We start from the raw sequence: 11,735 nt of genomic DNA on the forward strand, positions 1-11,735 counted from the left end.
GTTAGTGAACCACTTTACCAAGGGTTAGGGTTAGTGAACCACTTTACCAAGGGTGAGGGTTAGTGAACCACTTTGAACCCAAGGGTTATTGAACCACTTTAAGGGTTAGGGTTAGTGAACCACTTTACCAAGGGTTAGGGTTAGTGAACCACTTTACCAAGGGTTAGGGTTACCAAGGGTTGTTAGTGAACCACCTTACCAAGGGTTAGGGTTAGTGAACTACACAAGGGTTAGGGTTAGTTACCAAGGGTTAGGGTTAGTGAACCACCGTACCAAGGGTTAGGGTTAGTGAACCACTTTACCAAGGGTGAGGGTTAGTGAACCACTTTGCCAAGGGTTAGGGTTAGTGAACCACTTTACCAAGGGTTAGGGTGAATGAGACATCTTACCAAGGGTTAGGGTGAGTGAGACATCTTACCAAGGGTTAGGGTGAGTGAGACATCTTACCAAGGGTTAGGGTGAGTGAGACATCTTACCAAGGATTAGGGTGAGTGAGACATCTTACCAAGGCCATATCAATTCATGTGTGTTGTGTTTCTATCTGTACTGCAGGACGGTGAGAGTCTGCAAAGGGAACCTAAGTTTTGGATTCACCCTCAGGGGCCATGCACCTGTCTGGATCGACTCAGTCATCCCAGGTAGGTTGCTTAGAGCAGTGTGTGTAGCCTAGTGGTTAGAGCGTTAGTAACCGAAAGGTACAAGGTACAAATCTGTCGTTCTGCCCCTGAACAGGCAGTTAACCCACTGTTTCTAGGCCGTCATTGAAAATAAGAATTTGTTCTTAACTGACTTGCCTAGTTATAAGTAAAGGTAAAGAAAAAAAATGTCATATTGCTGTGTAGACATTGTGTTGCCACAGGGTTCACTGGCTTTCTGGAGGTCCATCCCTGAGTACAGACCACAGACTCTGTAGCCTATATTTTCTCTCTCTCTCTCTCTCTCTCTCTCTCTCTCTCTAGGGAGTCCAGCAGATAAGGCGGGGCTCAAACCTGGAGACCGCATCCTGTTCCTCAATGGACTTGACATGCGGTTAGACAGCATTCTAAATGAGGCTTAATCGTTTTATATAGAAACAAATGATATACTGGTTCCTTTATGTTTGTTTGTATGTATGTTGTCAAGCCAACCTCCACTTGTTGTATTTAATTCAGGCTAGAGCTCTTTTTTGACCTCATGTAGCTAACTGCATGCTTTGTGTGGATTTGGATTTTGAAACCAGTGTTCATATCTCACACTGTTGTAGTGTAGTCCTTTAATAGATAAATGGACAAACATTACCTGACAGCTGTGTTGTATTGAAGGGTTAATAACTTAGAGTGTGGATAAACAGCAGAGTAGTTTCCTCTGCAGTGGTAGTTTGTGGTAGGGACCAGAGCCTTAGATACTGTTATATAGAGACTTCAATAAAAGGTTTTGTTTCCGGGCGTTTTATTGTGTCCATTAGAATGCGGTGTCCATGCTACTGTATAGGGATGTATAGTACACTCTTAGAAATTTTTTTCCCAAAAAGGTTCTTTGGCTGTCCCCATAGGAGAATCCCCTTTTTGGTTCCAGGCAGAACCCTTTTTGGTTCTATGTAGAACTATTTTGGGTTCATTATAGAACCCTCTGTTTAAAGGGTTCTACATGGAACTCAATAGGGTTCTACCTGGAACCAAAACAGGTTCTTCAAAGGGTTCTCCTATGGGGACAACCGAAGAACCATTTTAGGTTCTAGATAGCATCTTTTTTTCTAAGAGCGTAGTAGTGATCATGGTCGAGAGTCTGTAGTTTAATGACACTATCTCTGTATCTCTATATGTGTCTGAAGGAGTTGTTCCCATGAGAAGGTCGTCTCCATGCTACAGGGCAGCGGTGCCATGCCCACCCTGGTCGTGGAGGAAGGACCCCCCACCTTCACGCTACCTGAGCCAGAGCAGCCAGGAGGGCCAGGTAGGGCGTCCCCGGGTGGAGGCGTGCCCCGCTCCCCAGTGCTCAACTCCCTGCAGTGGGTGGCTGAGATCCTGCCTCCCTCTATCAGGGTCCAGGGGCGCACCTTCGGGCAGCAGCTGGAGCACCTGCTCACCATCCAGGAGAGATACACCATCTGCAAGGCCCTGGAGAGCTTCTTCCAGCATAGGTGAGGGGGAGGGAGGGAGGGAAGGATAGGAAGGGAGGTAGAGGGGGAGGGAGGGAAGGATAGGAAGGGAGGGAGGTAGAGGGGGAGGGGGAAGAGAGGTAGGGGGGGGGAGAGTGGGAAGGATAGGAAGGGAGGTAGAGGGGGAGGGAGGGAAGGAAGGTGAGGGGGAGGGAGGGAGGGAAGGATAGGAAGGGAGGTAGAGGGGGAGGGAGGGAAGGAAGGTGAGGGGGAGGGAGGGAGGGAAGGATAGGAAGGGAGGTAGAGGGGGGGAGGGAGGGAAGGATATGAAGGGAGGTAGAGGGGGAGAGAGGGAAGGATAGGAAGGGAGGTAGGAGGGAGGGAAGGATAGGAAATGAGGTAGAGGGGGAGGGAGGGAAGGATAGGAAGGGAGGTAGAGGGGGAGGGAGGGAAGGATAGGACAGGAGGTCGTGGGGGAGGGAGGGAAGGATAGGAAGGGAGGGAGGTAGAGGGGGAGGGGGAAGAGAGGTAGAGGGGGAGAGTGGGAAGGATAGGAAGGGAGGTAGAGGAGGAGGGAGGGAAGGATAGGAAATGAGGTAGAGGGGGAGGGAGGGAAGGATAGGAAGGGAGGGAGGTAGGGGGAGGGGGAGAGGTGGGAAGGATAGGAAGGGAGGTAGAGAGGGAGGGAGGGAAGGATAGGAAGGGAGGTAGAGGTGGAGGGTGGGAAGGATAGGAAGGGAGGTAGAGGGGGAGGATAGGAAGGGAGGTAGAGAGGGAGGGTGGGAAGGATAGGAAGTGAGGAAGAGGGGGAGTGAGGGAAGGATAGGAAGGGAGATAGAGGGGGAGGGAGGCAAGGATAGGAAGGGAGATAGAGGGGGAGGGAAGGATAGGAAGGGAGGTAGAGTGAGAGAAAGTGAGAGAAATCAGAGAAAGAAACTAAATATGTTAAGAGATTGAGAGTGAAAGAAGAGATAACCTACTGGTTTGAGAGAACATGGTACAGAAACTTCAGCCCTATAATTACGCTGTCTAGAGTAAGTTACCATCATTTTCTCTTTATGCAATGTTCTGTAAGACCACTGTATTAGCATGACCAATTATTAGACAGCCAGAATACCCTAACCCTGCCCCCTCCTACGTGGCGACAGGAATGTTGACACTCTGATTGTGGACGTGTTCCCGGTGTTGGACACGCCAGCCAAGCAGGTGATCTGGCGGTTTGTCTACCAGCTTCTGACCTACGAAGAGCAGGAGCACTGCCAGAGCAAGATTTCACGTTTCCTCGGTTACAAGGCTGCAGGTGGGTTGTGGGAAGTGTGGTTGTGTGTGTGCTTATGTGAGTAAATGTGATATCTACGTGTACATTTGTGATTTTGGTGGGTGTATGTGTAGATGTGAAAGACAACATAAATTTGTGATTGTGCCAGTATGTCTGCGTGTGTGTGTACACTGACATACACACGCTGTGTGTATTCTAGCGCCAGCCCCCCCACCTGAGCCAGAGCCCGCCCCCGAGCCCCATCGCCGTAGCAGCTCCATGAGAGTGACAGGAACCGCCTACAGGGCCAGCATGCGTGGGCGGAGCTCTGACGACCTCATCATCGGCACTCACCTGGGGATGGGTACTTGCGTTTGTCTTTGTCCTTCATCATCATCTTCGTCACCAGTAGAAGTAGCACCATCATTATTATCAGTGGCAATATCATCGTCATCATCATCGTCATTATTATCACCATCATCATCAGTATTGTCAGAAGTAGCATGAAATGTATATTTCTGACACTAGGTGGAGCTTTTGCTTAAACCTACCCAGTCAAGTGAATGGGTATGGAGAAAGACATCTTTTTTTGGAATGCCTGAAACCTAATGCAGCATGTTTCCTGTAGGGATCCGTACTGATCCAGTGGAGATGGGGATGAGGCTGGCTCCAGGAGAGAGACAGTCAGGAGACGGGACGTCCCTCCCAGAGACCCCCAACAACCTCACCAACGTGGGTACCCAAGTGAGACTGAGAGAAGTGGTCCTGTGTGGCTCAGTCGGTAGAGCATGGCGCTTGCAACGCCAAGCGTCGTGGGTTCGATTCCCGCTGGGGCCACCCATATGTAAAAGTAGTGGCCCCAGCCGACTTGTAAGTCGCTTTGGACAAAAGCGTCTGCTAAATGGGATATATTAGAATAAGGATGACTAAAACAGTGCTCACTAGTCCAGGTCTGCATCTTTTTCCTCTGGTCCAGCACTATAAAACACACTGGCTTCAATTACTCAAGAACCCAGTGAGTGGCTCATTAATTCAAGCAGGTGTGTCACTGTCAGACTGAAACAAAAGCCTGTACACTCATTGGCTCTTGGGAACTAGGACTAGTGACCACTGATCTAGGTTGTTTCCTCCTTCCTCTTATCTTCTGGCTTTTATCTCGTCTATCTGAGTCGTTATGAAAGGGCATATCTTCTCTCTGTCTAGCTGTCTGCGGTGTATGCTGAGCTGGAGAACGTGTACTCAGGGAAGAGGTCCAAGTCTCTGAAGGCTCGCGCTCCTCCTCCGGCGGACAGTCTGGTAGAGCTGGAGGTCCTCGAACACGCAGGCTCTCCGTCCATGCACGCTAACACAGGTATCTACTCCAACCGGTAACACTTTACTTGAAGTGTTGTTAATCATGACGCATCCAGGAAAATTTGGTTAAAATTACGTCATTAGGGCCTCTCAAGTGGTGCAGCGGTCTAAGGCTGTGCAACTAGAGATTCTGGGTTCGAGTCCAGGCTCTGTCGCAGCTGCCCGAGATCAGGAGACCCGTGGGGCGAGGCACAATTGGCCCAGCGTCTTCTGGGTTAGGGGAAGTCCTTGTCACCATTGCGCACCAGCGACTTCTGTGGCGGGCTGGCGCAGTGCACGCTGACACGGTCGCCAGTTGTACCTCTGACACATTGGTGCGACTGGCTTCCGGGTTAAGTGGGCATTGTGTCAAGAAGCAGTGCGGCTTGGTTGGGTTGTGTTTCGGAGGATGCACGGCTCTCGACCTTCGCCTCTCCCGAGTCCGTATGGGAGTTGCAGCGATGAGACAAGACTGTAACTACCAATTGGATACCAGGACATTTGGGAGAAAAAGGGGTAAAAAAAATATTACATTATTACAAACAGGTTGAAATCTGGTTAAAATAACGTCACTACAAACAGGTTGAAATCTGGTTAAAATAACGTCACTACAAACAGGTTGAAATCTGGTTAAAATAACGTCACTACAAACAGGTTGAAATCTGGTTAAAATAACGTCACTACAAACAGGTTGAAATCTGGATAAAATAACGTCACTACAAACAGGTTGAAATCTGGTTAAAATAACGTCAATACAAACAGGTTGAAATCTGGTTAAAATAACATCATTACAAACAGGTTGAAATGTGAATTGCAGCCTGACACATGTAGTCTTCTAGTTTGAGTTGAGTCCACCTATATCTCTCTGTTAGTCAGTGGAGTGTGAATATGTTCACAAACACAGGTAGCTACTGGGTATAAAAACATCCAAACAAATAGTTAGAACAGCAGAAATGAATAGACCATGTATTGTGAATTGGCGTGATCTACAACCCTTGGTCAATAGAATAGTTAGATCAATGTAATGGTAAATGTAATGTTCTTCTCTACAGGACTAGTGATGTCATTGTTCCTCTCCACAGGTAGCCGTAAGGGCCCCCCACCACCTCCCTCCGCCTGGCAGGAGCCCCTCCCTAGCCCCCCTGCCCCGGTCCAGTTCTATCCCCCAGGTCTCACCTCCCAGACCAGTGCCGAGTCCAACCCCTACATCAGCCTAGACAGCCCCCCTCCCTCGCCCCCCGATTACCCTGCCAGCCCACCCTCCCACGCCCGTCTCAATAAGAGGCGCTACACTTTCTCTCATCCGCCGCGCTCCTCTGATACCGACCGGTTCCTGGACGCACTGAGCGAACAGCTGGGTCAGAGGGTCGCCATTGTAGACGACTTCCTGTCACCCGAAAACGACTACGAGGAGGTAGGGTCGTATAGATGCACATCTGTATAGAGCATTATATGGTTGATTATGATATGTTTGACAAAGACAGCAAGCTGCTTGTCTTGCATGACTTAGTGATTACTTATATATATATGTATACAGTTGAAGTCAGAAGTTTACATACACTTAGGTTGGAGTCATTAAAACTCGTTTTTCAACCACTCCACAAATTTCTTGTTCACAAACTATAGTTTTGGCAAGTTGGTTAGGACATCTACTTTGTGCATGCCACAAGTAATTTTTCCAACAGTTTTTAACAGACAGATTATTTCACTTATAATTCACTGTATCACAATTCCAGTGGGTCAGACGTTTACATACACTAAGTTGACATACACTGTGCCTTTAAACAGCTTGGAAAATTCCAGAAAATTATGTCATGGCTTTAGAAGTTTCTGATAGGCTAATTGACATCCTTTGAGTCAATTGGAGGTGTACCTGTGGATGTATTTCAAGGCCTACCTTCAAACTCAGTGCCTCTTTGCTTGACATCATGGGAAAATCAATAGAAATCAGTCAAGACCTCAGAAAATAAATTCTAGACCTCTATAAGTCTGGTTCATCCTTGAGAGCAATTTCCAAACGCCTGAAGTTACCACATTCATCTGTACAAACAATAGTACGCAAGTATAAACACCATGGGACCACGCAGCCGTCATACCGCTCAGGAACTAGACGCATTCTGTCTCCTAGAGATGAACGTACTTTGGTGCAAAAAGTGCAATCAATCAATCCCAGAACAACAGCAAAGAAACTTGTGAAGATGCTGGAGGAAACAGGTACAAAAGTATCTATATCCACAGTAAAATGAGTACTATATCGACATAACGTGAAAGTCCGCTCAGCAAGGAAGAAGCCACTGCTCCAAAACCGCCATAAAAAAGCCAGACTACGGTTTGTAACTGCAAATGGGGACAAAGATCATACTTTTTGGAGAAATGTCGTCTGGTCTGATGAAACAAAAATAGAACTGTTTGCCAAAATGACCATCGTTATTGAAGGAAAAAGGGGGAGGCTTGCAAGCTGAAGAACACCATCCCAACCGTGAAGCACGGGGTGGCAGCATCATGTTGTGTGGATGCATTGCTGCAGGAGGGACTGGTGCACTTCACAAAATAGATGGCATCAAGTGGAAGGAAAATTTTGTGGATATATTGAAGCACCATCTCAAGACATCAGTTAGGAAATTAAAGCTTGGTCGCAAATGGGTCTTCCAAAAAGACAATGACCCCAAGCATACTTCCAAAGATGTGGCAAAATGGCTTAAGGACAACAAAGTCAAGGTATTGGAGTGGCCATCACAAAGCCCTGACCTCAATCCCATAGAAAATTTGTGGGCAGAACTGAAAAAGCGTGTGCGAGCAAGGAGGCATACAAACCTGACTCAGTTACATCATCCCTGTCAGGAGGACTGGGCCAAAATTCACCCAGCTTATTGTGGGAAGCTTGTGGAAGGCTACCCAAAACGTTTGACCCAAGTCAAACAATTTAAAGGCAATGCTACCATATACTAATTGAGTGTTTGTAAACTTCTGACCCACTGGGAACGTGATGAAAGAAATAAAAGCTGAAATAAGTCATTCTCTCTACTATTATTCTGACATTTCACATTTTTAAAATAAAGTGGTGATCCTAACTGACCTAAAACAGGGAATTTTTACTAGGATTAAATGTCAGGAATTGTGAAAAAGTTTAAATGTATTTGGCCAAGGTGTATGTACACTTCTGACTTCTACTGTATATATATATATATATATATATATTTATATGTATATATTTATACACGTGTGTGTATATATATGTGTGTATATACAGTGGGGAGAACAGGTATTTGATACACTGCCGATTTTGCAGGTTTTCCCACTTACAAAGCATGTAGAGGTCTGTACATTTTTATCATAGGTACACTTCAACTGTGAGAGACGGAATCTAAAACAAAAATCCAGAAAATCACATTGTATGATTTTTAAGTAATTAATTAGCATTTTATTGCATGACATAAGTATTTAATACATCATAAAAGCAGAACTTGATATTTGGTATAGAAACCTTTGTTTGCAATTACAGAGACCATACATTTCCTGTAGTTCTTGACCAGGTTTGCACACACTGCAGCAGGGATTTTGGCCCACTCCTCCATACAGACCTTCTCCAGATCCTTCAGGTTTCGGGGTTGTCACTGGGCAATACGAACTTTCAGCTCCCTCCAAAGATTTTCTATTGGGTTCAGGTCTGGAGACTGGCTAGGCCACTCCAGGACCTTGAGATGCTTCTTATGGAGCCACTCCTTAGTTGCCCTGGCTGTGTGTTTCGGGTCGTTGTCATGCTGGAAGATCCAGCCACGACCCATCTTCAATGCTCTTACTGAGGGAAGGAGGTTGTTGGCCAAGATCTTGCGATACATGGCCCCATCAATCCTCCCCTCAATACGGTGCAGTCGTCCTGTACCCTTTGCAGAAAAGCATCCCCAAAGAATGATGTTTCCACCTCCATGCTTCACGGTTGGGATGATGTTCTTGGGGTTGTACTCATCCTTCTTCTTCCTCCAAACACGCCGAGTGGAGTTTAGACCAAAAAGCTCTATTTGTGTCTCATCACGCCACATGACCATCTCCCAACTTCAGAAGGGCCTGGACTTGTGCTGGCTTGAGCAGGGGGACCTTGCGTGCGCTGCAGGATTTTGATCCATGACGGCATAGTGTGTTACTAATGGTTTTCTTTGAGACTGTGGTCCCAGCTCTCTTCAGGTCATTGACCAGGTCCTGGAACTGTCCAGAACTGTAGTTCTGGGCTGATCCCTCACCTTCCTCATGATCATTGATGCCCCACGAGGTGAAATCCCCAGACCGAGGGTGATTTTTAAAAGTTTTTGTTGTTGTTGAATTTTACCCCTTTTTCTCCCCAATTTCGTGGTATCCAATTGTTGTAGTATCTTGTCTCATCGCTACAACTCCAGTACGGGCTCGGGAGAGACAAAGGTTGAAAGTCATCCGATACACAACCCAACCAGCCGTACTGCTTCTTAACACAGCGCGCATCCAACCCGGAAGCCAGCCGCACCAATGTGTCGGAGGGTACACCGTGCACCTGGCAACCTTGGTTAGCGCGCACTGCGCCCGGCCCGCCACTGGAGTCGCTGGTGCGCGATGAGACACCCTACCGACCAAGTCCTCCCTAACCCGGACGACGCTAGGCCAAATTGTGCGTCGCCCCACGGACCTCCCGGTCGCGGCCGGTTACGACAGAGCCTGGGCGCGAACCCAGGGACTCTGATGGCACAGCTGGCGCTGCAGTACAGCGCACTTAACCACTGCGCCACCCGGGAGGCCAGACCGAGGGTGATTGACCGTCATCTTGAACTTCCATTTTCTAATAATTGCGCCAACAGTTGTTGCCTTCTCACCAAGCTGCTTGCCTATTGTCCTGTAGCCCATCCCAGCCTTGTGCAGGTCTACAATTTTATCCCTGATGTCCTTACACAACTCACTGGTCTTGGCCATTGTGGAGAGGTTGGAGTCTGTTTGATTGAGTGAGTGGACAGGTGTCTTTTATACAGGTAACGAGTTCAAACAGGTGCAGTTAAAACAGGTAATGAGTGGAGAACAGGAGGGCTTCTTAAAGAAAAACTAACAGGTCTGTGAGAGCCGGAATTCTTACTGGTTGGTAGGTGATCAAATACTTATGTCATGCAATAAAATGCATATATATATAAAAAAAACAAAAATCTGTTTTAAGTGAGAAGTAGGCATTGGTTTGAGGCCGAAAAAGAAAGGAAATTCACAAGCACCACAAGGCCTACTCCACCCATGCTCTACCAAGGTTTTCCAGCACCACAATGCCTACTCCACCCATTGCTCTACCAAGGTTTTCCAGCACCACAATGTCTTCTCCACCCATGCTCTACCAAGGTTTTCCAGCACCACAATGCCTACTCCACCCATGCTCTACCAAGGTTTTCCAGCACACAGCTTTGACCTACTACTGTAGCTAGTCTATTGTACTTTAAAGAACGTGTTTGCAGGTTTCTTAGTATTCAAACCTTCTCAAACATTCTAATTCATACTCTTAGAGGAGGTGCTCCCACAATAATGTGATTTGGGGCAGCAGGTAGTCTAGTGCTTAGAGCGTTGGACTAGTAACCGAAAGGTTGTAAGATCGAATCCTTGAGCTGACAAGGTAATAATCTGTTGTTTTGCCCCTGAACAAGGCAGTTAACCCACTGTTCCTAGGCCGTCATTGAAAATAAGAATTTGTTCTTAATTGACTTGCCTAGTTAAATAAAGATACTTAAAAAATATATATGTACCATGTACAGGTTAAAGTATTGGATTCTTCACACACCACACTAATCCCACTCCACTACCTTTTTAAGGTCCAAAAGTATTGGGAGAATGACACATTTTGTCATGTGACTTGTTAGTGTTACAAGGTCTCAGGTGTGAATGGGGAGCAGGTGTGTTAAATTTGGTGTCATCGCTCTCACACTCCCTCATACTGACTGGTCACTGAAAGTTCAACATGGCACCTCATGGCAAAGAACTCTCTGAGGATCTGAAAAAAATAATTGTTGCTCTACATAAAGATGGCCTGGGCTATAAGAAGATTGCCAAGACCCTGAAACTGAGCAGCAGCACAGTGGCCAAGACCATACAGCGGTTTAACTGGACAGGTTCCACTCAGAACAGGCCTCGCCATGGTCGACCAAAGAAGTTGAGTGCACGTCCTCAGCGTCATATCCAGAGGTTGTCTTTGGGAAATAGATGTATGAGTGCTGCCAGCATTGCTGCAGAGGTTGAAGGGGTGGGGGGTCAGCCTGTCAGTGCTCAGACCATACGTCGTACACTGCATAAAATTGCTCTGCATGGCTGTCGTCCCAGAAGGAAGCCTCTTCTAAAGATGATGCACAAGAAAGCCCGCAAACAGATTGCTGAAGACAAGCAGACTAAGGACATGGATTACTGGAACCATGTCCTGTGGTGTGATGAGACCAAGATAAACTTACTTGGTTCAGATGGTGTCAAGCGTGTGTGGCGGCAACCAGGTGAGGAGTACAAAGACAAGTGTGTCTTGCCTACAGTCAAGCATGGTGTTGGGAGTGTCATGGTCTGGGGCTGCATGAGTGCTGTTGGCACTGGGGAGCTACAGTTCATTGAGGGAACCATGAATGCCAACATGTACTGTGACATACTGAAGCAGAGCATGATCCCCTCCCTCCGGAGACTCAAATATTTACAAAAATGTGAGGGGTGTACTCACTTTTGTGATATACTGTAAATATACTGAGTATACAAAACATTAAGAACACATGCTCTTTCAATTTCATAAACTGACCAGGTGAATCCAGGTGAAAGCTATCATCCCTAATGGGGCTGTTCCTAATGTTTGGTATACTCAGTGTGTGTATATACAGTACCAGTCAAAAGTATGGACATGTCTACTCGTTCAAGGGTTTTTCTTTATTTTTTATCTTTTCTACATTGTAGAATAGTGAAGACATCACAACTATGAAATAACACATATGGAATCATGTATTAACAAAAAAAGTGTTAAATCAAAATATATTTTATATTTGAGATTCTTCAAAGTAGTCACCCTTTGCCTTGATGACAGCTTTGCACACTATTGGCATTATC

General features: G+C 46.6%; 1 protein-coding gene and 1 non-coding gene across 9 annotated transcripts in view; both read left to right on the forward strand.

Annotated features, from left to right (window-relative positions):
- grid2ipa (glutamate receptor, ionotropic, delta 2 (Grid2) interacting protein, a) overlaps positions 1-11,735 on the forward strand; it is a 58,787-nt gene that overhangs the window by 35,811 nt on the left and 11,241 nt on the right. For 7 of the 8 annotated variants that reach the window (XM_052511517.1, XM_052511515.1, XM_052511513.1 and 4 more), the window contains 8 exons: positions 553-638; positions 960-1,029; positions 1,811-2,119; positions 3,226-3,377; positions 3,556-3,699; positions 3,964-4,067; positions 4,539-4,686; positions 5,750-6,081. In XM_052511517.1, coding sequence (XP_052367477.1) covers positions 553-638; positions 960-1,029; positions 1,811-2,119; positions 3,226-3,377; positions 3,556-3,699; positions 3,964-4,067; positions 4,539-4,686; positions 5,750-6,081 — 1,345 coding nt within the window. The remainder of the gene's footprint in view (positions 1-552; positions 639-959; positions 1,030-1,810; positions 2,120-3,225; positions 3,378-3,555; positions 3,700-3,963; positions 4,068-4,538; positions 4,687-5,749; positions 6,082-11,735) is intronic. The other variant, XM_052511516.1, reaches the window with a different exon arrangement.
- Positions 4,097-4,172, forward strand: trnaa-ugc (transfer RNA alanine (anticodon UGC)). The gene has a single exon. It is a non-coding gene; the product is annotated as a tRNA-Ala (tRNA).

Source organism: Oncorhynchus keta, unplaced genomic scaffold, assembly GCF_023373465.1.
Source record: "Oncorhynchus keta strain PuntledgeMale-10-30-2019 unplaced genomic scaffold, Oket_V2 Un_contig_6954_pilon_pilon, whole genome shotgun sequence".
Taxonomy (NCBI): domain Eukaryota; kingdom Metazoa; phylum Chordata; class Actinopteri; order Salmoniformes; family Salmonidae; genus Oncorhynchus; species Oncorhynchus keta.